At 33.1% G+C, this 26,608-nt stretch overlaps 2 protein-coding genes across 4 annotated transcripts; both read right to left on the bottom strand.

Annotated features, from left to right (window-relative positions):
- Positions 1 to 8,368: 8,368 nt before the first annotated feature.
- LOC120073818 (mannosyl-oligosaccharide 1,2-alpha-mannosidase MNS3) lies at positions 8,369 to 16,743 on the bottom strand. Of its 3 annotated transcripts, XR_005480817.1 has the most exons (8): positions 16,342 to 16,743; positions 14,354 to 15,312; positions 13,156 to 13,417; positions 11,397 to 11,594; positions 11,138 to 11,286; positions 10,747 to 11,030; positions 10,236 to 10,335; positions 8,369 to 8,623 (listed from the first exon to the last, which is right to left on the bottom strand). XR_005480817.1 is itself a non-coding variant. In XM_039026680.1 (7 exons), exons 1-6 carry the CDS (start codon positions 16,417 to 16,419, stop codon positions 10,772 to 10,774), a joined length of 1,905 nt encoding a protein of 634 aa, XP_038882608.1. In that variant the 5' UTR covers positions 16,420 to 16,743; the 3' UTR covers positions 9,903 to 10,335; positions 10,747 to 10,771. The 3 variants fall into 3 exon arrangements, 2 of the variants coding, with proteins under 2 accessions (XP_038882608.1, XP_038882609.1); XM_039026680.1 differs by lacking the exon at positions 8,369 to 8,623 and having other exon boundaries at positions 9,903 to 10,335; XM_039026681.1 differs by lacking the exons at positions 8,369 to 8,623; positions 16,342 to 16,743 and adding an exon at positions 15,725 to 16,273 and having other exon boundaries at positions 9,903 to 10,335.
- A 4,966-nt stretch (positions 16,744 to 21,709) lies between these two features.
- LOC120073921 lies at positions 21,710 to 22,611 on the bottom strand. The gene has a single exon (XM_039026840.1). It carries the CDS (start codon positions 22,566 to 22,568, stop codon positions 22,125 to 22,127), a length of 444 nt encoding a protein of 147 aa, XP_038882768.1. The 5' UTR covers positions 22,569 to 22,611; the 3' UTR covers positions 21,710 to 22,124.
- Between the last annotated feature and the right edge of the window lie 3,997 nt (positions 22,612 to 26,608).

Genomic DNA, 26,608 nt, shown 5'->3' on the forward strand with positions numbered 1-26,608 from the left:
GATATCCGATATCTAAATCGAACAAGAAAAATTATCATGGAGGGCATCATCATCATATAATTAGGAAAACAATAGTTTTTAACTTCTTTCTCTACATTGTGTTGCATTCTTTTGCTTTTATTATATTGTATGATGTAATGCAATGGTTGTTCATTTTTTTTAGGTTGTACTTCTTTGTTTAATTTTCTATTAGGTGTAATAAGAATTTGAATTCAACTGTTGTCCAAGCTAATGTGTGACATTCTTTTGATGCCTTTTGTTTGAGTCATTGTTAAATGCGTGTATACACATGTTTATTTGAAATCTGAATTAAGGGTGTACACGGGCGAATTCAGCTGGTTTAGGGACTTTTTATAGAAACTAAAAATTTTAGATTGGCTTTAACTCAATATTTTGAAGGGTCAATCCAACCCATACCCAATCCAAAATTTTCAAGTTGGGTCAGGTTAAGTCATCGGTTTTTTTTTTTTTATTACACAAGCTACCATAAACTCTAGTCATATCCATTTTGAGATTGAAAAGCAAAATCTAAGAGCTAAAAACAACACAAAAGTAGAGAACAAAGCAACTAAATCATCCCTAATATGAACTAGAACAACAAAAAAAAAAAAGAAGCAAAAAAAACAGCTCGACAATGAAAAAATCAACACAGTTCATCCATCGACTGATGATAGAAGAAATAAACAAAAACATGCACTAATCACCAGAAAGCAAGGAAAAAGTCAAGGGAGACAATGAGGCGAGTATAGGAGATAGATAGCCGAAATGAGGGAGACGACAAGGAGGATTGAGATTGAATCGAGTCTAAGAGAGATGGCAACGGCGAGGCATCTGAGATCATGCAAACTGAAGTTGAAGGTCGAGAGAGAGAGTCGAGAGACAGAGCGAGGCTCGAGCGGCAAAAAGAAAAGAAAATCTAAAAGGTAAAATTTGAAATTAGGTTATATATATATATATGTGTATGTATGTATGTATGTATGTATGTATGTATATATCAAGCCGATCTGGACAGTGAATTTATGGACCCGAGACTTCATTAGAGAGAAAGTCCAGCTGGAAGGAGTCAACAAGTCCAACTCTGCCAACTCACACATTAAGGTGCCAGGTTGTCAAAAGTGCCATATATGATAATTTTCCCAATTATGCTTTCTATTATAGGTTGTTATTCTGATTTATTTTCCCTTCATCTCATTCGGTCATCTGTACATTTTGTTATACCCTTATTCCTTCATTTATTATTATTTTATTGTCCCTAAATTAGGACAAAGGTTTGTATAAAAAGGGCCACAGTGCCTCTATAAAATTGTGTGCAATATATAGAAAGATTTGCGAATTACTCTATTTCTACAATCTCTTTTTTGGTATCAGAGTGCCATGGCAAACACCGTATCTGGGGGGTCTGAATCTGCAAAGTTTAACAACCCTCCGTTGAACCAACTTTTGATTCAGATAATGAGTATCAAGCTCGATCAAGGAAATTTTTTACTATGCAAAAATCTTGCTCTCCCCATTCTTCGAAGTTACAAGCTCAAAGGTCACCTTTCTAGTAAGAATCCTTGCCCTTCCATATTTCTCCCAACCCCTGGTGACAACTCGAGACTAGATGCATAAAGCATCAGTGATGCTTCAAGTTCTCAAATGGTACATGAAGATTCTGTAAGTACCACTACTGAGAGAAGCCTGAATCCACAATATGAGGCCTGAATAACAATGGATCAGCTTCTCCTTAGTTAGCTCTACAATTCAATGATGCCCATGGTCGCTATGCAGCTGATTGGTTTTGACAATGCAAAAGAATGCTGATTGGTTTTGACAATGCAAAAAAACTTTATAAAGCCATTCAGAATTATTTAGCATTTAGTCCAGAGCTGAGGAGAACTACTTACGCCATATTTTTCAACAAACTCGCAAAGGTAACACTAAGATGAGTGAATATTTACGTTTGATGAAATCATACTGTGATAACCTAGCCCAGGCTGGAAGTGCAATTACTACTCGAGCGTTGATTTCTCAAGTTCTTCTGGGGTTAGATGAAGAATATAATCTGATAGTCATTGGCATTCAAGGAAAACCAGGCATATCATGGCTCGATATGCAGTCGGAACTTCTATCATATGAGAAATGCCTTGAATATCAAAAAGCTATGAAGTCTAATACCTCCTTCAATCATAAAATTATTGCCAATGCAGTGTTTAATCAACCTCCGAATGGGTCACGACCTCCAGGCAGTCAGAATTTTAATCGCCACCAGTTCAATGGTAAGAATGGCAATGGTAATAACGTTCTGAACAACTACTTCTCCCACAATAACAATGGAGGCAATAGGGGACGCAGCAACAGTCATGGTAACAATCGACCAATGTGTCAAGTATGTGGTAAGTTCGGCCACACAGACCTGGTATGATATCATTGACTCGAAAAGGACTTCTCCCCATCTTTCAATCAAGGACGGAGTAGTGGAAATATGTCTAGTTCTATCAACAATCCTACCAATCCAGCAGTCTTTGTCACTACACAGAATATTAATCCATTTCTTGCAACTTCTGAAACAATGGCTAAGCTCAACTGGTATGCTGACAATGGAGCTACCAACCATGTCACTGTTAATTCCTCAAACATAGATCATCTCACTGAATATGGAGGTAATGAACTAGTTACTGTTGGAAATGGTGAGAAACTAGATATTACATATACGAGAAACTCTTGCTTATCTTATGGGAAATCAATTTTCAACTAACAAATATTTTGTGTGTACCAGATATAGCTAAAAACGTGCTCGGTGTTTCCAAACTTGATAATGATAATGTCATTTTTGTTGAATTTTATGTTGATCGTTGTCTTATAAAGGACAAGCTTACGGGACGCACGTTACTGAGAGGGGAGCTTAGTGATGGTCTCTATCGTCTGGATGGAGTTCAGATCATGCACAATGGAAAAGTTGGCCAAGAATAGTCCCTGCACAAAAATAAGAAGTCTGCAGCCTTTGTTTTATCGGGAATTTGAGTAAATGTTGTAGAATCTCGTACTGTCTAGTATAGGCGTCTGAGTCATCCAGTGTCTAAAACGTTAAATTGCTTACTTAGACATTATAATGTTTCCACTAAAATGAATGAAGACTTGTTCTTCTATGAATCTTGCCGATTGGGAAAGTCTCATGCCTTACCCTTTCCTCTGTCCATCTCCCGTGCTACAAATGCTTTGATCTCATACACACAGATGTCTGGGGGCCCGCTCCCATAACCTCAATAAATGGATATAGATATTATGTTTAATTTTTAGATGATCACAGTTGATATCTTTGGATTTATCCTCTCAAACAAAAAAGTGACACTCCCACAGCCTTCCAACATTTTACTCAATTTGTCCAAACACAATTCAATACACAAATCAAAGCACTACAGTCTGATAATGGTGGTGAGTAACATCGTGTCCATCAAGCCTGTACTTCAATGGGAACTGCAGTTAGATTGTCATGCCCATATATCTCAACCCAAAATGCGAGGGCTGAGTAGAAGCACAAACACTTGGTAGAAACTGGTTTAACACTTCTTACACAGGCTTCTATGCCCATTTCGTTTTGGTGAGATGCCTTCTCCATGGCAGTATACCTGATAAACGGCCTACCCACTCCCATGCTTCATTGGATGGCTTCTATTGAGCTGATGTTTAAAACGAAACTAGATTTGACAACTCTACGAATCTTTGGTTGTGCCTATTTTCCCTGTCTTCGGCTCTACCAGACAAACAAATTTCAGTATCATTTTGAAAAATGTGTTTATCTTGGGCCAAGCCCATCACACAAGGGATACAAATGCCTTAGTAAGTCTGGTCAGTTGTATATCTCTCGACATTTAATATTCAATGGACAAGATTTTCCCTATGCCTCTGAGTTTCAATCTCAAAAGCCTTAAAAAATCACATTGGCTATTCAACCTAACTTTCAACCCATTCTAAAAAATGTTCCCCACCCAACTCAGGCCCAATTCTCAGACTCATCAAAATTATTGCAATCACAACCTCCTCAGCCCATATTATCCATCCATTTTCCCACCAGCCTACTGGCCCATCAGCTGCCCCAATATCTACACCAGATCGTCTCTCTAGTGATATTGTAGCCCAACCTTCCATTGGCTCTGCCTCTGCCTTACATTTAGCTTCTTCACACCCAATGTTCACCTGTCCAGCTCCAGACTCATTGTCCTCACCATATCATCCCAGTTCCACCTCGTCTGAAGCTAGTCTTTAGTCCATTCCTCTCGACCTATGAATCCTATTAATCTCCCTACTCACCCGATGATTACAAAAGGCAAAGCTGGTATTTTCAAACCAAAGGTGTGGCTATCTAAGGGTCCTACAGATAGGACGTGCACTGAACTAACCAGAGTATGTGATACTATTGCAACTCCACAGTGGAAGAGTGCCATGGACAATGAATACAATGCTCTTATTCAAAACAATACATGGCAGCTTGTTCCTTCCTCATCAACGTTTAATATAGTTGGTAACAAATGGGTCTTTCACCTAAAACGCAATGCCAATGGGTCGATACAGAGATACAAGGTTCGCCTTATTGCTAAGGGATTTCACCAACATCCAGGTATTGATTTCTTCGAAACTTTTAGCCCTGTAGTAAAAACCTCAACAATGTGTTGTCTTTAGCGTTGCAGTATCAAGAGGGTAGGAGCTTAGGTAGCTTGACTTCAACAATGCCTTTCTAATGGTCAATTATCTGAAAATGTGTATAGGTCACAGCCACCAGGATATGTCGACTCACGATATCCTCACTATGTGTGCAAGCTAAAAAAGGCCATATATGGATTAAAACAAGCTCCAATAGCCTGGAATAATGCACTAAAAGCAGACTTACTCCAATGGGGTTTCATTCACTCACTGGTTAATTCCTCCCTTTTCATATATAGAACAACGATTACTATCATTTTTCTCCTAGTCTACGTCAATGATGTTATATTAACTGGGAATGACGGGTGCCTAATTACTCAGCTGATACAAGCCTTGGATAATACATTTGCATTAAAAGATCTTGAGCGCCTTAGTTACTTTTTGGGTATCCAAGTTACCTGTCTCGAATCTGGATTTTTACTTCATCAAGCTAAATACGTTGATGAATTACTTCATAAGTTGGAGCTCTCTGACCTCAAACCTACCCCCTCTCCATGTATTCAAGGCAAACACCTCTCAAGTAGTGATGGAAATCCTCTTACTAATCCCTTTATATATAGAAGTGCAGTCGGCGCACTTCAATATCTTACAACTACTCGACTTGATATTTCTTATGCAGTGAATCATCTCAGTCAACTTATGCAAAAGCTAACTGACATCCACTGGCAGGCAGTAAAAAGGGTGTTACGATACATTAGTGGTACCAAGCACTATGGTACTATCTTCCAACCTAGTCCTAACTTGCACATCTCTGCCTTTTCTGATGCAGACTGGGCCTTTAACATGAACGACCGAAAGTTTGTGGCTGCTTATTGTGTCTTCCTTGGTCATAATCTTGTCTCTTGGTCATCAAAGAAGTAAACAACAGTTGTACGTTCTAGCACTGAATCAGAATACAGGGCTTTGGCTCAAGCCTCCTCTAAAATTGTATGGTTGCAGCAACTTCTGGGTGAACTCGATATGAAATCCTTCGTCAAACCAATCTTGTGGTGTGATAACCTCAGTGCAAATGCTCTTACTTCAAATCCTATTTTTCATGTTAGAACCAAACATATTGAGATTGACGTTCATTATGTGCGAGATCAAGTTCTAAAAGGGACTTTGGAAATCAGATATGTTCCCACCACCAATCAGCTTGCAGATTGTCTTACAAAAAACGCTTACTTATTCATAGTTCTTTACTTTGTGCAACAAACTTGGGATAGTTGAAGTACCCCTAAGTTTGAAGGGGGGATGTTAGAGAGAAAGTCCAGCTGAAAGAAGTTAACAAGTCCAACTCTGCCAACTCACACATTAAGATGTCAGGTTATCAAGAATGCCACATATGATCATTTTCCCAATCATGCTTTCTATTATAGGTTGTTATTCTGATTCATTTTTCCTTCATCTCATTCGGCCATCTGTACATTTTCTTATACCCTTATTTCTTCATTTATTATTATTTTATTGCCCCTAAATTAGGGCAAAGGTTTGTATAAAAAGGATCGTGGTGCCTCTCTAAAATTGTGTGCAATATATAGAAAGATTTGCAAATTACACTGTTTCTGCAATCTTTATTTGACTTGACCTGAAAAATCATTTGGTTATTTGTAATAAATAGAACAATAAGAGAAAAAATCTAAAAATATTTTCTTTCCTTCTTTTTCTCCAGTTTTTTTCTTTTTTTTTTCTCCTTTTTTATTTTATTTTCTTTCTCTGTTTTTTTTTTTATTTTCTTTTATTTTTCCAATTTTGTTAATTTTTTAAATTTTCCCTTTCCCCATTTTTAAATTTTTTTAATTTATTTTCCTTTCTCCAGTTTTTGCTTCCATCTCATCAAACATTTCTCTCCCTCATCTTCCCATTTCCCACTTGAATCATTTAAAAAAAGAATTATAAAACTGAGTTTCAAACTCAAGACTTAACACCGACAAGTCAATCATCAAATTTGATTATTATAACGAAACAATAAATATAATTAACAAATGAAAATGGATTTGAAAGAATAGTCCTCATTGCACCATTTTTAGAAATATTTATTAAAAGTTTGAAATAAGAAATGAAATAGCTATTAAACAAGTTTATTTCTCAAAAATAAGAAATGAAAACGTTATGAAATAGGCCAATAATGTTTTTTTTCTTTTTATAGGACTTTAAGAATATGAAATCTATCAATAATATCACAGTGATACTATGAATGCTATCAATGAAAACTTTTATACACAGTCAAACAATCTCGATGAGTCATTTCCTCTTAAATATTACATTACATAATACATAAATACTATCGGTGATATCTATTACATTGATAGCAATATAAAATATCATTGACAGTAGCTATCAATGTTATCTTTTATGACTATCAATGTTGAAAGATATCATTTTATACTTATATGCATCAATAACGACATACAAACACACTACATGTGTCAACAAATTAATCAAAAGACCCTGATTATTTACAAACAACTATAACATGATATCAAATTCAAACAACAAAAAAAATCAAAATAATACTATTGATAGAAACATATTGGCAATACTATTTGGCTATCATTGATAAAAACATATCAGTCAACTAATAACTCATTTCTCAAATTGGAAGTTATAACTAATAGCAACATCACTTATAACAACTATCAACGATAGTAACTAATAACACGTTTCTCGAATTGAAAGCTATCATTGATAGCAGCTATCAGTTGTTATCACTAGTAACAACATTATTGATATTCACCGATAGCAGTATTACTGATAGCAACTGATAGTACATTTCTTAAATTAAAAGTTATCGCTGATAGTAGTAAGGATTGTAGCTATCAACGATCGTATCTAATAGCACACTTCTCAAATTGAAAGTTATCACGGATTACAGGTATCAGCGATCGCAACTAATAGCACACTTCTCAAATTGAAAGCTATCACTAATAGCAACTATCGGTGATAGCAACTGATAATACACTTCTCAAATCAAAAAGCTACCACTGATGGCAGCTATCGGTGATAGCTATTGATGATAGCTACTTATAACACACTTCTCAAATTAAAAGCTTCACTGATAGTAGCTATCAATGATAACTTTCAATTTGAGAAAATTGGGAAACAACGCGCAAAATGGTGGTTGGGCATGGATTTTTTGGTCCTTTACTATTTTTTGTTCTATATATGCAATTGTTTTATCTTTGTACTACATATTCTATTATTTTGGGTTTGAATTCCATTTATGCAACTAGCCCAAATCATTTTAATTTTTTTTTCAACCCAACTCAACCCAAAATAAAATCTAACTCAACCCAATCCTTACCGTTGAGGTTGGGTAGTCCGGGTTGGTCGAATTACCAAGTTTTTTGAACACTCCTAATCTGAATCCCTATCTCTGGGAGTTAGTATAAGAGCAAGTATAATATAAAATATAACATCCTCTAATTCGAACAATGTTGTCTATAGTAGTGACGATGAGTACTAATAATTCCCATTACCAATTTGTTTTGGTTGCGGTAATATTTTAACATTCTCTTGCATTGCTGGAAACATTTTCAAAATATAGTAAAATATCACTGTCTATTAGTTATAGACATTGAAACTATCAGTGACAGTGATAGACATTGATAGATATCTATCAGTGTCTATCACTGATTGATCTATTAATGTTTATCATGGATACACAGTGAAATTTTGTTATATTCGAAAAAAAAAAAAATCAACAATTTTCTATATTAAAAAAAACTCATTTATTCTTATCAATCTAACAGTTCTCTTACTTTTGGGAATTTTGCTTACATTCGTACATTTGGTTCTAACCTACCTATCTTGAGAATTTAGTGTTCTTAAAATGTTCTTCATTTCTACGTTAGTAGATTTCTTCATTGTGCGAATTTTGCTTATCAATCTACGTTAGTAGATTTCTTCATCTCTGACCACAATAATTCCAATTCATTACAGGAAGCGCGTTGATGCATAAGATCTGGAAGAGAAGCAAATGAGCAAAAGAGAGAAGGTTAGTATTTGCTTTATCATATGTATTTGGACATAACAGTAATTTATGCCTTCAGATTGAGTATTTATCTTTTTAATTGGTATATGACTATTTGATCCGAGTTTTATGGATTGGTGATGAAATTATATGAACTCACTTTCTTTCATTAGAGGCTCAAGTATTGATGCACTTTATTTTATTTAAAAAAAAGGGGGAAAATATGCTTTTATTCTGGACAGTTGAGTCGAGTTTCTATTTGGCCTCAAATTTTCAAAATATCACACTTTTTATCCCTTAAATTTTGAGTTTTATTTTTCTTGGATTCCTAGATTTTCAGGATGATATATTTTTATCCTTGAATTTTGATTTAGTTTTCATTTGGTCCTTGAGTTTTAAGATTTTTCACTTACATTGAACTTTTACCAATGATCTCTTTCATATTTGACATTAATTGGACTTAAAGTGAGTATTTAGTAAAAAAATCAAGGTTAAGTATAAATCTCAAAGTCCTAAGGACCAAATTGAAATAGAACTCAATATTCAAAGGGAAAAATGTAACATTTTTAAATTGTGAAGTCCTAGGGACCAAATTTTATGAACTCAATTGATTAAAATCAAAATGGCAGAACTCAATATACAAACTAGACTCAAAACCTCAACCATTAAAAAAATATTTTTTTTCCAAAGAAAAAAAAAATAATCTATGGTTTATCATGCATACATATTGTATTAGTCACACCTTTTTCTATATAATACGGTCTTTTTATTATTATCATTATTCTGACAAAAGACGGTATAGAATTTGAATGAGACATAAAAATGTTTTTACTTTTTAATAATTTCACGATGAGTCTGGCAGATTTCCAAGGTAGAAGGAAGGATTCAATCTCTCCGGCTTGGGGAGATATAGTCTTCGTTTTCACTATTTTCATATGAGGTATCAGATTTCAGAATTCTTTGTTCGAAAAAAACGTGCCATCTATAGTCACTTCTTAATAGCAAATAATAGGACCTAGGATTTAGTAAAGAAAAAGGAAACACTAAAAAATAGGGAAGGGTATATACTTGTTTCATAAATAAACCGAAAGTTTCGTTTTTGCAATTTTGATTTTAATCAATTGCAGATATAACTGAAAATAGTCTACTGGTGTTTGAACTTTTAAAATTTCATGGTTTGCTCATATTTCAATCAAGAAAAGATTTCCATTCTATAAATACTGACGCTCTATACTAAAACCATTTATTAGAGGTAGTATTGATGTCAGAATTATTATAGTATTGTTCCTTCATAAAATATAAATTCAATTTATTCTCTGGTTATCAGATAGGACCACCGATGAATACAGACATTGAAGCTGTTCAGTGTAACCAAATGGAAACAATCATCTACCGCAGTACAAGTTCCAACTCATATTCAACTTAGTATTTCAAAGCAATTAATTATATGAGAAAACTGGAAAAATGGCTACATGTGCACAAATTTAATGATGGTCCAAAATGTTTGTTTAAGCTATACTATGATGCAGAGACTAGAAAAACAAAAACCTGTATTTGAAAAAAAAAATTATAATTCAACTAAAAGGCTAAATTATCGAGAAACCTGTTAATGCTTCTCATGTGAATTGGCAAGTTAAACCTTCTCTTCCATTTTACCATGACAGGCTTCCGTGAGCTACGATGTTGTACGATTAGTTGGCAACCTAATTTAGATAAAATACTATAAAATTATAATTTAAACAGCGGTTATAAATATTGTAAATATTAATCGATATAATTGATATCAAGGTGTAAAATATCAATGGCTCACAACATATTAATCTATTACGTTTATTTTGGTCTTGTATTTTTAAAAAAGTGACCATTTTATCCTTATTAGCATAATTTCATTCCCAATGAAAAGTCATTAATACAAATTTATGGTCATACTGAATGGAGTATAATGGTAAAATTTTGATAGATCAAAATGAGTTAAAAATGAAGGGACCAAAATGGTCGATTTTTTTAAAATACAGAGATCAATGATGTTGAAAGTAGTATATGAACAAACATTGGTCAGAGTACCAGGGAAATCAATCAATTTGCAAATATGTAAAAGAATACAGGAAATTTACCTTTCCGCCGAACACAATTTTGGTATCATTTAATCTGAATATTGCCTTCAATTGGTAGCGGATGTGCTTCTGTATTGAACACATATTTATCCAACGGAATCGTGGAACTGTCCCCAAATAGCAAGTACAAATACTTGAGTGTCTCCCCCAGAAAGAATGTCTCCATTTTGTCCCTTCTCCGGGGAGGAACTGTAGTAACATCATCTAGTGATGTATATCCACCACTACTAACCTTTGTGTGCCTCTCGAATGCTTCAAAAATCTCCCACCCCCATGCTCGGTACCTGCATTACATTCATATAAACATCCTTTGTTTTTCTCAACCGATGCAGCTATACGAAATGCAGTTAATGAACAATTACAAGAAGCATGGTTAATGTAGAGGCCATACTTTGGATTGCCTGTGATACGATACAGGACGAACAATGACTCGACTGTTTCGGGCCGCATCAGATTATGACGATCCAGTGGCTTGATTATTATGTCGCCGATGTATTTCGAATTTTTATTTCCACCATCAAGGCCTTGTTCAGAATATTCCTGGACAAATGATGTGCCTAGTGTCTTTAGATTAATGGACAGCATGAAGAAATGGGGAAAGAAAGAAATAACGAACAAATTTACAATAGATGATGGGAAATAGAACCGACCTCAGTATGAAAATAAACTATTTCTGGGGCAAGACCGGTAGAGGTTACTTCATACATCTCATAGCAAGTTTTTGCAAGATCCTCTGCTAGATTCAGATTTTCCAGATCATCAAAGCTCAATAAGCTTTTACTCATTGCTTCTTCCTTGGTGATGCCCTTGGTTGCACCAAGAGCAAGGGTACCTGATAAGAAACATACCTAAAACAGGCACAAGTTTATTAGTCGAGTAAGAAACAAGGGCTAATATGATGCTTTCATAGGTCACATTGCTTTACTCAGATTACCAATGATCTGAAGAATCAAAATATTAATTTGAAGTCTTGATCTAGAACCCATTACAATGGCGTACTATTCTCTTGGAATGAAAATATGCAACCTTAGTTAACTCATTGAGCTGGTGAATTAAATGAAGTCTTGAAATAAAATCACATCAGAATAACATAGGTATTCCTTGGAAGGAAAATATGCAGGCTTAGTAAACTCATCAATTAACTACTAGAATTGTGACCAAGTCCAAATGAACATATATATATACACAACAAAGATGAGGTAGAAGTAGAACCAGCCACCATTCCAAAAGGACCTCTAACTAGTGAATAAGGCAGAAAGACTACGGGGGGACACATTTACACTACTAAAGAGCCTTAAAACGTTAAAGTATGAACATGCGGGATGCCAGCTGAGCTAACGGTTACTTTTACTTTTCTTTTATATATATATATATATATATATATATATATAATAATAAAAATTATAAATAAATAAATAAATAAAAAAAAACCCACTATTTGTATGTTTTCTTTTTTCTTTTGCCCTGCATCATCTAATCCCATAACCAAACTTTCTCCCTAAGCTAAATTATGAAGTGGGCTTTGCTTAATACTTACCAATATCCAGCCCCTTCATAAGTAAACTTAACAATCTCCCTCCCACATATGATGTTTTCAGTTGGATCTCATCTAGGGATAGAGTTTTGTGCCAAATGGGGGTTCTTCCCCCAAAAGCTAACTTAAGAGGTGAAAATTTCCTCAATACTTGAAGAACGACCCCCATCCTTTTTCACAACTGATGTAGGATAAGTGATAACCCAAGATTTACTCCCTATCTCTTTATATTTATTAAAGAGAACAAGAAGACACGTGTTGTCAATGGCATTTACATTCATCTTTTTTCTTTCCAGTAACATGACACTTTGGCTCAATCAAATAACTAGTAGCTATTAAATGCTATGAATGCAGTAATGTTTCTCACTGCATAGAAAAGGATGAAATGGGCAATGACAGAGCAGTGGAAAAAGAAGTTTGTATAATGTACTTAAGGAGGCGAAAGTGTACTCTATACAATTTCTAACACCCTAAATCTGTAACACAAACACAAGGACTGCACATGAAGAAATACATAACAGGCTTCAAGATAATGGTACTGTTTCCACTGTTATACTAATACCGATCTTGAGGGTGAATGAAAGATATATATATAGCCTTATATTATGACAATCAACGAGCATATATAGCATCTTTTTCATATGTCACATTATTTTTCAAAGTTTAAATCATATTTCTATACATCCAGAGACATTTCAAATTTTGAATATCTTAGACAGATATATGCAGAAAAATCAAACTCCCAAATTTGGGGAATAATCTTCCAAATTATTTCAGTTTGAGCCAATGTTCCTTGATAATATATAGCCTTGACTATACCATAAGCTGGTCTACCAGAAAATTGAATATTAGATACAAGAAGAAATAATGCATACCAGGTGGTCCATTTTCGGACTAATAGAAGAATCTGATCCATATGGCAATTCTCCAACAAAAACCAACCCATTTGGGACGGACTTTCGAACAAGAAGATGTTTAACACCTTTCATGGCTTCTTCATACATATCATGTAGATAAGTGAAATTATTATTTTCTCTCCTTCGCTTCTGAAGCCACACTTTGAGTAGATACTCATAGTAGCTATCACCACGAGATCCCAGTCTTATGGTTTCTCCGCTAAACTGGCCAGTTTGAGGGCTGCAATTGAGAAGAAAATGATGTTAAAATAAGTCAATTTAGTCATCACCATATCCTCTAAGTTAAAGGAACCTTTCAATAACCAAAAAGCACGAGGAGATTCAGAATGGCAGAAGGAACCATATTATGCCAAAACTCAAAAAAAAAAAAAAAAAAAAAAAAAATTGATACAAGCACAACTATTTACTTTTTATTCTTGGCTTCAGAAGAATAACCTCTCTTGATTGGAAAGAGAATTTTGCCAACATGACAAAAGGTTCAATTGAAGCCATATCTCAGACACTGCGAAGCATGGACTCACTACTGACAAGATATCAACTTTTAAAATGACTACCAATATAGCATATTGTGAATATGTGATGAAAGTAGATATTTTTTTAAAAAAAGAGAGAGAAAAGAATCAATTTTAGACATATATGAATACTAGAAAAAAAGGGGGAAAAAACCAGGAGAGCTAAGCCCTAAGTTCCAAACCAAGGAAGATCACAAGAAAGCTTTCCAGTTGGCCGAAAGAACATCAAGATTATAATTGACAAAGATAATATTTGTTACAATACATTTTACAATTCAAATAATAGTGTTTTCATTTATCCACAATGAGAAGACGGATAAATATATATTAATACAAGAAAATAGAAGGTTCAACATATTATATACCAGTAATATCCATTGAATTGGTTACATACACACATTAGTATGTAATTCATGAACACTGAAATATAGGGATACTGAAAAACTGTGGGGAGATGAGGCTATTAACCCAGATGGAAACTAGAGTTTACAAAAGAATTCACAATTTTCATCTAATATCTTTTTTCTGATGCGTCCATAGATCATAACAAAAAAGGCTTAAAAAGTTTGACATATATGTTAGACATAGCCATATTGTCTAAAATAAAGAAAACGTGCTTATACTAGATAAAAAAAGCTCCATACCTAATATAGATGGGAACCAAACCTTCCACTTTCGGAAGGCTCTTCATGTGTTCCAAGACCTTCATAGCAGCAATTGAATACTTTGGGTCACCTGAAACAGTACTGAGATAATTAAATTCCAGCTGTAAAGTAGATACTTCGGATGTGCTACTTGATCCACCAGGAGCTGCATGAGCCGAGGAATCTTTTAAAACAACATCACAGAGAGGAATAGCAGTTGGACTGGAGGTAAAAGCACTTAGCAAACGATCAGCCAAGTTCTTTGCAATTTCTAGATAAACAGCTGGCTTAGGTCCTTCATTTTCAAACCTCTTCCCATATTCTCCAGCTCTCAAGTGATATGCACTTAAGAGACCACCTAAAACACGTATGGTAGTCTCAAATAAATTGACTTGACCTTTTTCCTTAATTCTATCCAAAAGATGTTTTTCAACCCATGAGCCTGCCTCAGAGACAATATCACTAGCGCCCATTATCATGGCAGTGTCAAGGGCATCCACAACCGTAGCACCTAAACCTCCTAAACCATCAGTTCCATGCTGACTCAGTGGCATAAGTTCGTCATACCCCATTGCATACCTTTTATAGCCGGACCATGCATGGATAAAAGCATCCTTAACTTTCTGTTGCCTTGAAATCCATAACGACTCAGAGATTAATGTGTTTGGATCGAAATGGTAGCTAGTATTGCTACCTTTTTCATCTGGTGGTAATCGAGGAGGAAGCCTAGGAGCTCTTCTCCATAAGTTCCTGAAGTTAATGCCACCATTATTCTTAAACTCTCCTTTCTCATTATTCTCACCAACTTTGGCCACTCGATTGGGACCATGGACGGGAGTAGTACTAGTCAACAAAAGATATGCCAAGCCGAAGATCAAAAGTAATACAAGAAACTTCCCTGTGCTACAACTTAGATAATCACGTTTTCTGCTACCAGTGAGTAAATTCTGAGTCATCACCTGAGAAAGCGAGATGAGAACTTTGAGTCATAACTCAGAACAATCAATGTCAACCCATATCAAATAACTATAGGTTCATCCCAAAAATGAAGGACTCTGATAAGTGCAATCTGTAACCAATAAGGATTGGTTCAGATAATAAATTTTCTTTTTGGATAAGATCTAATATTTGTACCACCAAAATAAAATCTTTATGTTACTGGGATATGACATGATAAATAAATAAATACAAAATTATTAGGTCACTATATTCAGTGTTAAGAAAATTGAAACTGCACACAAGTCCCAGGGTTATCAATAACAATGATCTCACAACAACAAGAGACGAGTATTTTAGAGATAAGTTGCATGTCTCACGTCCTAGATGGTTCAACATGTAAGGAGAATTTTGGAGGGGGAAATTTCTACTCACAAAATTCTTCTGTAAACCTATTCTTCCTTGAAAATTTATCTTCTCTGTATTTTCCATATTGTTTGGGCAGTCATCCAAAAGTATTGGCAAGTCTGAAATTTACAGCAGAAGATAACCACCAATTGCAGATTGTACGTTTATGAACAACGTTGTATAATTTCACATCAATCACAAAGGACCTAACAACATAGCTCCCGATTATTTCGCAAAACACAAATATCCTCAATCTTTCTTTTCTATAATAATTTTCACTAATTAAACACGCATTTCCGACGAAAATGACTATTCAAACAAATCCAGGCGATCGATTCCATCGAGTTTCTACCCCTCCCCCACGCCAGCTCCATTCCAGAACCAACTTCACAGTCCTAAATAAAGTAAATGGAATTCGTAACTCAATTACACCGAGAGAATCTAAAGTTGTTCCAGGCACAATCAAAGTTCAAGGAATGAATGAGAATTAAGAAATACTCGTCGCTAGAATGTAAGTAGAAAGCTACCAATTCATCCAAACATTAACCGGAAACAAAATCACACGCACGGAGTGCCTGAGGATAAGCAAGCAGATTTCATGAAATGGAAATGGCGCAATAAGTCAAGATCTAGCATAGAAAGACCTTGAAGTAGGATCTCTGTCGAAACTTAGCATTGTCGTAATGAACATCTTTGACAGAGTAGGGTAGAGAACTCGACATATTCAATTGGATCGCGGTCTAGGGCTTTTTTACGGTTGGCCTCCTCTCCGCTCCGCTCGGAGGCCTGAGTTGCAGAGAGAGAGACGCGGAGATTTAAAAATGGCAACGGATTCCTAGTGCTCTTCTTACATCTCCGATCGACGATTACCGGTGGAGATGATCGGAAAATTTGAGCGGGAAATTGATTGGCGGCAATTGTATGTATGGATTGATACGCAACAAGAAATGAAGGTCCACGGGTCGTAGACGGAGAGAGAAGAGGAGAGGAAGAAGGTGAACGAAATTTGAACCGAATAATTAGTATTCCGCGAAGAGCACTGAGATTTTTTTCTTTAATTGAAAAATTAATTTATACCGTTCAATAATTATATAAATTAAAATCTTAAATTTTAATAATTAAATCAGTTTAAATCAAATTTTTTTTTAACAAATTTTGTTTTAAATTTTGTTAATGTATACTTTTCACATGAGGTTAAATCAAATTACGTAATATTAGAGAAACGCACTGTATAATTAAATAAATAGTATCCATTTTTTTTTAAATATGAGTAGTTAATTTTTCTTCCTTTTGTTTTCGTATATTTTTCTTTATGTGTTTAGGAAAAAAAATATATGATATATTTGGATAGAAAACTTCGGAAAGAGAATAATTTCATTCAGGTATTTTTTAGTTGATTTTAATTGAAATCAAGTGAAAATATCTATAAATTAGTAAAGATCGTAACAAATGATTCACTCATAAAAGTTTTGGATTTAAATTGATACAATGGTTCATTTAGAGCTTTAATTGATACAACAACAATGTTTAAGATAATTAATATTTTGTTTGTAAACATGGATTTTTTTTCAAAATGAGTGTGGTAGGTTTCAGGTTTTGGAGTTAGTTCACCCTCGCGGATAACGACCCTTTGTCCCGACCATTGTAGCACGTGTTGTTCAGGGCATAAGGGGCATATTTTTAAATTTTGGAGGTGAGATAATGTTAGCATGTCAAGGGATTCATAGAATGTCTACTCATTGGAGTTCATAGAATCGGTTGCATTGTTGGACGACATCAATATGACCATTAAAAAATGACCAAGTCTTGACTTAATCCTTTTTCCTAAAACTAATTCATTGATTCATTGGAAACTTAATTTTGGAAGAAGGTGAACATTTTGACAATAAAATTCAACGTCTTGTTGATGAAATTGGAGAGGCTATAGTAAAAAAAAAGGTCTAATGGATGAGTTTCTTTCTAACTCAAGAGCTAGTTTGTGGCTTCTACTCCTATTCTTTAGCCTTTTTTCCCCTTTTTACGTGCCCAAATTATTTTTTAAAAAAAATATATAAAAAGATGATTTTTCTTGAAGAGGCTTTATCTTCTCTCATTCTAACGTAACTATCTCACATCAACTAAAACTAATTATTAGAGGAGGCTACCACAATGTGACTGACAGTTTTACATTGTTAGATAATATGAGTTAAGATTTATAAAAATACCTTAAATTTATATTATGTACCTGCAGATTCTTGAATTTACATCCAATCATCCAGTTGTTAAGTATAAAGTATAGCGAACGGCCTTATAATAGAATAAATTTTCTATTGATTTATACACTCAAAAAATATATTCTATTTGACTTTTGGAATATAATTGACCATTTTTTCCCCTTAGATAACGTGATTGACCCATGAAATATGGACCAAATTACAGCATTAAAATCATTTTCTCATACATCAAATAACATAAATAAATAAATAAACAACTATACACACATTATTATTATCCAAATCCACACCTCCCTCAAATAATATTTCCCCTTTCTCTCTCTCTCTCACTCTCTCTCTCTTTATGAAAATTTTGGCTCTCATGGATTGCACAAAAGAACACAAATGAAACAAGTGTACCCATTTTCACTATAACATTCAACCCTTTTCTCTCTTTCTCAAAAGTGAAAATGGGTTTCAAGATTCCTTCCTCAATCTCTCCTTCATCACCAAATTACCTTTACTTCTTCCAAATCTCTCTGTCTCTCATTCTCTTCTTTCTCCTAATTTCCACCTCTTCCTCTAAACCCCTTCCCCACAAACCAAACGAACCCCGCCGTCACCGAACCACCATCTTTCACGGCGGCGCACCCACCACCCCACGGCGAGAAGTAGATCATGATCGACATCAGTACTACACAACCAACAAATTACAAATGGAGATCAAAATTAACAAGATCAGCAAGAAGAAATTAAAGAAGGTCCCGGCTGGGTTTAAAAGCAATTATAATAAAAAGGGAAGTGCTTTCTCTGTGATGCTTCCAAAGGGATTTGTTCCTCCTTCTGGTTCTTCTCCTTGCCATAATGAAAATCCTCAATCTTCATCTCTTGCCTTCTATTGCCATCTTGATCGGCCTTGATTAATCCTTGATCATTCATTTGGGCATTATCAATTCTTCAAGTGGGTTTCAGCTAATTTCTGGCTTTTTTTTCCCTTTTTTCTTGCTATTTTAAAAATTTTCCCCTTCTTGAAAATGTGACAAATTAAAGAGTATAACATATGGTCTCCATATATATATATATATATAGAAGAAAAAAGAAAAACCATTATTTCTCTTCTTCTTTCTTGTTTCTTGTATATTATTTAGAATGTAATCCTCTCTTATTTGTGTCTAATATAGAAATTTAAGAATATGAAAAGTTATTTTCTTTAATTTTAATTTAAGAAGTGATTTTAGACAAAAGTTTAATGTTTGTGGGAGCATATTTTGTTTGATTTAATGAGGAGGAAATTAATAAAGAATGTGTGAATAATTAAATCTAGTAATTTTGAAGGAGGAAACTAGCTAGGAAAGAAGGCATGTGAAGTTGCTTGGGTTATTGGAATTTGATTTTCGTAGCGTGCACTTCATGCATGAAATGGGAATTGGCTTTTTTCGAGATGTACGTTCGTATAGATGCACACATCCAACACATTTTACACTTCAAATCATGTTTTCTTATTCTTCGATATTAATTTTTAAGGGGGCAAGAATCATTTTTTACCTATATATAATCGTGTTGGGAGATATATTAAACTTTTAATTTTATCATATTGTACCTTGAATATTTTTTATTTATCTTATACTTCAAATGTGTTGCAATTTTTATCTTATAAGAGACGTTTATTTGAAAAATAATATACGAATATATACTATTTGTGCCCTTACTGACTTACCACATATGTATGATCTGAACAAGAGTTGAATAGATTTGTGTTCACATTCGTGGGTTTTGAATGATATTTTTTCTTTAATTTTTTTAATTGGTAGACAAGTTTACCAAAAAAATTTAAAAAAACCGATAAAAATGGTATATTTATTTAAATCTAAGGTTCAAATGGATATAGAATTGAATGATTGGAGTATGAATTGCTACATCATGCTTATAAATTATTTATCTTTCTATTTTAGTATTTGACGAGTTTAAATAGTATTTTGATTTATGAACTACCACTACAACAAAAACGAGTTTTTATGACTTTAAAAAATTGTCATAAATACATTTCTTAACTTTTTTCTAATCTTTAAATCTGCTATAAAAAATATATAGATGACACACGAAAAATCAATTTTTTTTTTTTTTTGTTTCATGATTTTTCAATTCAGTCAGCAATAAATATTTGTTGACATTTATTACCTATCATAGTAACAATTTTTATGGCAGTTTATTTCATCTTAAATCTGTTTTGATATCCTATTTTTTACCTCATCAGACTTTTGTAAGAACATTCAAATGATTTTTCTGTTAAACTTTTTCTATTGTCTTGATATTGAATGAAAATCTAATGGGTGGCAGATAGAACAAAGAATCATAGCACTTTATTACTAAAAAAAAAACATAGCAAATAACCTCATTAAATATAATATAATTATTCAAACCTATGTTTTTTATTCCAATTGACTTACTTTTTCTTTTGGCAAAGTTAGGTTGCGTAAATGGTCCTAAATTTTAAAGAGCAAATATCCTCAATTTTCGGTTGTATCAAGTTAAATTCTAAATTAATAATTATATCAATGGATATTTCGGTTGTATAAAGTTAAATTCTAAATTAATAATTGTATCAATTAAAACTCTAAATTTTCTTAAGTGTATCAATTTAAACCTCAAACTAATAATTATATCAATTTAGACCCTCCACTTCTACATGTGTATCAATTTAAATCCTTCATCATGTTTTATTTAGATACATTTATGAAATATTAAGTTTTAGGGTTTAAATTTATATACTTATGAAAGTTCATGATTTAAATTGATATACTTATAAAAGTTTAAATCGATACAATTATTAGTTTAGGACAAAAATCGATACAACTATAGAGTTTAAATTGATATAATTATATATTAGTTTATGGTTTAAATTGATACAACTCCAAAGTTAAGAGATATAAATTGATATTTGCCCAATTTTAAATTTGTAACTTCAATCGTTTACTTTTTTTCCCCTCAAACACTTAAATACCTACTAAATACAATTTATAAATTGCAATAATGATAAAAGCAATAAATACTTTTGAAAGTTGGAGAATAAAGACATTTTTTTTAGAATCAAATATCTAATCTTGAAATCAATAGTATACAAGTAGGTTTGACTTACCTACCCATTTTAAAATAGTTGAAAGGTCCCCGAAATTGATTTTTATTTTTCTTATAGTTAAATAAAAGGGCCGAACCAAAAGAACTTAAACTCCATTCTAATCAATCGAACTAAAATTGGAGTTAAGTGCTTTATTTAGCCCAACTTTTTTTACCACAAAGGATTAGAAATACCAAATACGATTAATTAACACAGAAACTATTTCTATGCAAACAAGTTCATCCTGCTAGCCCTTCATTACTCCATCTACCAATAATATTCACACAAAGAAAATCAATCATCATGAACAAGAAGACACTCCATATTATAAGCATAGCAATTTACTTAGAAATCAGCTTTTGGCATAATCATATCATAAACTATAACATTATCTTCAGTTTAGGCTTCAAATTCTCAATATACTATATGGGTTGCTATCATTGAATATTGATTATCCCAATTTCCCACCACATAAGAACAAAACAAGATTTCAGTAAGAATTTTCCTAGTATGCTTCATTCTTTTTCAGGAAAATGAAAGATGCACATGGCTTATCACATACCACTTTTTTCACAGATAGGAGAGGAATTTCACCCTCTTAGTTTAAAGTTTTTGTGGTCCTCACTTTCTGGTTTTCAAGTTTTTCATTTGAATTACAGCAATTGAAGATAATCTGCTAAAACAGCTGGAAGATTTCGACACTAGTTAGTGTTCATCATTCAACAAGATCATTACTGAATTATGGAATTTCCATTTCTACCAAATCCAGGAGATGAAAGTCACCAGCACGATGATCAATTTGATGATCGGTTCGATTAGGTAAATAGGATTAGCAATGGTATATTTCTCAACAAAGTACATGGATTCTACAATTGAAATTTAATTCAGACTCAGAGAGTAATTCCTACTTCTGTAACGAAAACATCTGTAATTTCATTTTCCTCGAACCGAATTAAGATTATTTGAACTAAATTAAGCAGGAGATTTATGCCCTAGTTTTAAGTCAGTTTATTCCGTATCCATCATATATTATCAAATTATTCATGTTGAATGTATCCATACCCGAATTGACTCAGAGTTTTGAAATTCACCGATCCTTTAGTTCAATCCCTAAGAATCTTCACTTCTTCCGATCAGTTTCTTCTTCAATCAGAAACGCAGAGACCGGAAAGGACTTGGCAATTCCAGTCAGAGTACCGAAGGTGATCCTGCTCGTGTTCTGTTCATCAATATAAATATCGGAAACGGTAATCCAAAGAAAGAACTCCTTGCTCTTAACTCCGGTGAGACGGCGGAGACGACGCTCCTCGATGAAGGCGGTGACCTCGATATCGTACAAGACAGTGCGTCCGATGGCGGCGAACCGGTGCTCCTTTTTCTTCTGCTGCTTGAACCAAATGAAACCAGAGGTCTTATTGTAGCCGACCTCAAGGATTTCGTTTAAGGGGAGAAGGCCGCGAGGAAGAAAGAATTGATCGAGAAGTTCTTGAGATTTTTGCTTGCAGAGAGCGTCGCCGTTGTAGATCTCGGCGTCTGCTCTGTGAGTAGCAAGTTGCGTCGTCATTTTTCTGGTGTATCTTGACTTGGTAATTCTCCTTTGTCCAATCAAGGGTTTGTATTTATAGTCCGCTTTGGGTAGTTTGTGAGGTAGAAATTATTTGTACTTCATCTCTTAAAATTGAAAACTCACTATAGTTTTTCTCGATTCATCTCGTTCAAGATCGACCATCGATATTTATATCAGAATTTAACATCGAGAAAACAAAATACGTATGAATCCAGTAGTATCGTTACTAGTCTTTTTTGCAGCTTGAACTCTTTCACGTCCCACAGAAAATTCTCGTTTAGGCCGTCGAGATAGGAACTCCTATCTGTAGGACGGACTTTCAAGATAGAGATATACTAACGAAAAAAGTTAGTTCTATTTTGATCTTGATCTAACTACCAACCTATCAAAACTTATAATATTGTTCGAGATTTCATGAAAAGGTCTAAAACAATCGATGAGTTAGAAATGTTAATATTTTAACTAAATCTCGATGCTCGATTGTCCAAGATAGAATAAAAAAACTAATTTAATGAATTTTAAAAAACCATAGAATAAAAAAACTAATTTAATGAATTTTAAAAAACCATGCTAGTTTTAAAAAGTAAAAACTTGATAATGTTATTCTCGATAATTTTTTCTAATGATACTACGTTTTCTTTCAGCAGAATTAATACATAAATTTCAATTTAACGGTGACTAAAATGCGAAAATGTCAAATCAAATTTTCAACTTTTCAATCTCATCAAATTACCCCTCTTTTTTTTTTTTTTTTTTTTTTTTTTTTTTTTTTTTTTTGTGAAAGGATCAAATTACCCCTTAAACTTCATTTTCATCAAATCACTGTGATCTTAAATAGACTTCACTACTGTTGCAATATTTAGTTTGGATAAGTTTTCATTCAGAAAATTATGAATTGTAAAAATATATGTATGGTACATAATTAGTAAGATAAGAAAAATAATATTAAAAATATTTGTTAAAATTCGTTAATTAATTAGGTTGTCTGTCAAACTCATTTTACACGCAATTTATTTTTATTAGAATTAGTGAATTTACCTTTTATTGAATGGGTGAATTAGAGAAAGTTTAATATAAAATAAAAATTGCAGTATATTTCTACGTCTATGGTTTAACTTAGTCCAATAATAAAAAAAAAAAGTTCGCAGTGAAAGATCATTTGATTTGAAAATTTTAGAGATAAGAACTGTTTCTTCCCAAAAGAAAAATTAGGACACAATACCACTCTTCGAAAAGTAAAAATCTCTTGATTTTAAAAGAGTATATAAATATGTGTATGTTCACACCAGTCTTTTGGGAGATTAGATATCTAAATCTCTACTAATTGATCATCTAATTCTCTCAATTGAATGTGTACGCTTCATTTGAGGTAAGGAATGTTCGATTTCAAGAGTTATGGAATCTTCTGATTATTGATCTAATTCTCTATACACACTTTGGAGTTTAAAATTGGGGAATTGGAGTATATGGTGGAATTTGAGGTTTCATTCTGAAAAATGACAAAATCGCCCATGAATTGACTACATGATCTCGATTTTCTAAATCCCTGAATTGCCCTTGCCTTGTTCGTAGATGTTATTGTTGATGAAACTACAAATACCAGGTAATTTCAAAATAGAAAACAGGGTCGAGGTATATATACAGGGTTTGTTGATATTTATCAATGACAACTGCCCTCCTATCCTAATTTTGTTATGTAGTTAACATAATCTCTATATTGTAATTATATTATTGTTTTAGATTCTATTTAACTACTTTATGAATTTATCACACCTTAATAAAATATACAGATTTTTCGGACCTTTAATATTAATATTGTTGTTTTCAAAACTTATTAGAGAAATATTGTTGTTTTGAAACTTATTAGAGAAATATTGTTGTTTTGGGATTTCGAGGCTAGAAGTCGAGGGTTGAGGATTCGACTAATGTAGAGGTTGAACGTTGAGAACTCGACAAACAGAGACAAACATAGAATTAGGGTTGTCGAGGGTTGAAGTTTCTTCATACATAAGTAGAAACTTCAACCCTCGACAAGGAAAGAGAAATCTCGCTAATTTTGTGATGAGGATCTCACTCTAGAAGGGAATCTCGCTAATTTTGTATATTAGGTTGTCGAAGGTTGAAGTTCTGGCATACATAAGTCAAAACCTCAACCCTTGACAAGGAAGATAAGTGGGTGAAGCAGATTGTAAGAGAGAGCGAGATTGTAGGAGAGAGCGAGATCGAGAGAGCGAGATTGTGGGAGAGAGCGAGAATTGAAAAGCGAGACTGTACGGAGAGAGCGAGATTCGAGAGAGCGAGATTGTAAGGAGAGAGGCGAGATTTGAGAGAAGCAAGATTGTGAGCGAGAGCGAGAATTGAAGTCTGCCACATGGATTAAAGCGGCCAAACCAGTCAGCTGACGTGGTCTTGGCACACTGGAAAACGTCTTCACTTTATTTACTTTCCATAAGTCTGAAAAAAGTGCATATATATCACCAAGCTGCCCCCTGCTTCGATTCCATGCATTCATTGCACGCATTCAATGCCCTTCTGCCAATAGCCTTAAATGCCTTTTCAAACCACCTTAACCGTGGGTCGAGTTTTACAACTCGACCTACATCCTTTAAACACCATCTTCTTTCATTTTTCCTCAATCACTCCCTCGATATTTTTTGAAAGACTCACTGCCCTTTGATTTTGCTCACTCTCTCTCCCCTTGATTTGTTCACTGCCCCTTCAATAGCTCACTCTAAAACTCTGCCTTCCGTTAAAGTAACTCCTCACTCGCCTTCGAAAATAAGCTTCAAAAATCATCTTCCTCTTTCCTCCCATTTACCACATTTCCATTTCTCTTCCTTCGTAATTTCGTTTAATACAAATTATCTCACACACTATACAGCTACGTGTTCGTACTCTACTTAAATTTTTATTTTTTTAAAAATAATGAGGAGAAAATTTTATTTTTGTTCTTATAATTATTTATTTTTTTTTATAGATTCTAGTTTTTTTTTTTAATTTTTTTGTAATTGTTTGTCAGATAACAAATAACAGGAAAAAAAGGGCGAACGGTGTCACTTTGGAAGGAAAAAAAAAGATAAGACTACCCGTCGAATCTGTGAAGTTGAACTTATGATATTTGAAAAGTTTAGTTTATTCTTAATGAATATTTTCCGCATTTCTATTTAGAATATTAACTTTGTGTTTATAGTGTTAAACATGTTTACGTTTATTTGTTTGTTTAAGAAAATAAAAATTATTTATGAAAATTCTTAAATACAAAAATTATTGTGATAGTTAACAAGTTTTAAGTAAATAGAAAGTTTCAAATTTTTAGTTTTATTCATATGATATTGAATTCATAATTTTAGTAATTAACTTTGATGTTTATAGTGGTTAAAAATGTTTAGTTTATTGTTATGTTTAAGAAGTTGATATTTATAGTTTAATACAATTTATTGTGATAGTTAAATAAGTTTAGTAACAGTTTCAAAAGTTTAATAAATTTTAGTTTATTCATACTGAAAATTAATTGTTGTTATGTTTATTGTAGATAAAGTTGAAATATTTTCTAGTAATTAGTAACTTTGAAATATACAAATATAAGTTTAAAAATAGTTTGAAAAAGTTTAAATTAAATTTAATTTTTAATTTTGTATTAAACTTTGAAAAGAAATAGTTTAAAAAAGTTTACCTATCATTTTAAATTTGAAAAAGTTTAGTTTGTTGTTATTAAACTTTTAAAATAGTTATAAAAAAGTTTTAATTTAAATTGCTATGTTAAAATAGTTATAAAAACGTTTAAATTTATTGTTATGTTTAAAAAATGTTGATGTTCATAAAATTTTAAAAGTTAATTTAATTGTTATGTTATAAACTAAAAAATTTAATATTTTTTAAAATACTTTTTATAAAAATGTAATAGACATACAAAAAAATATGATCTTTGTCTTTTTTTTTTTCTCAATGCTTGAAAATTTTTGTTGTTTTACAAATGGTAAATATGATTGATGGTATTTGATCAGTTTGAGTATCGAAGACAAACCGCCAAGTGGAAA

This window comes from Benincasa hispida, chromosome 3, assembly GCF_009727055.1.
Source record: "Benincasa hispida cultivar B227 chromosome 3, ASM972705v1, whole genome shotgun sequence".
NCBI classification, from domain to species: Eukaryota; Viridiplantae; Streptophyta; class Magnoliopsida; order Cucurbitales; family Cucurbitaceae; genus Benincasa; species Benincasa hispida.

What these genes read in the sequence shown, in the direction of transcription:
- LOC120073818 (XM_039026680.1), bottom strand. Translation starts at nt 16,419, where the DNA reads ATGTCGAGTTCTCTACCCTACTCTGTCAAAGATGTTCATTACGACAAT. An exon ending in GACAGAGATCCTACTTCAAG is followed by an intron (nt 15,313 to 16,341) that starts GTCTTTCTATGC and finishes TCGCTTTCTCAG; the next exon opens with GTGATGACTCAGAATTTACT. An exon ending in CGTATCACAGGCAATCCAAA is followed by an intron (nt 11,031 to 11,137) that starts GTATGGCCTCTA and finishes AATGTAATGCAG; the next exon opens with GTACCGAGCATGGGGGTGGG.
- LOC120073921 (XM_039026840.1), bottom strand. Translation starts at nt 22,568, where the DNA reads ATGACGACGCAACTTGCTACTCACAGAGCAGACGCCGAGATCTACAAC.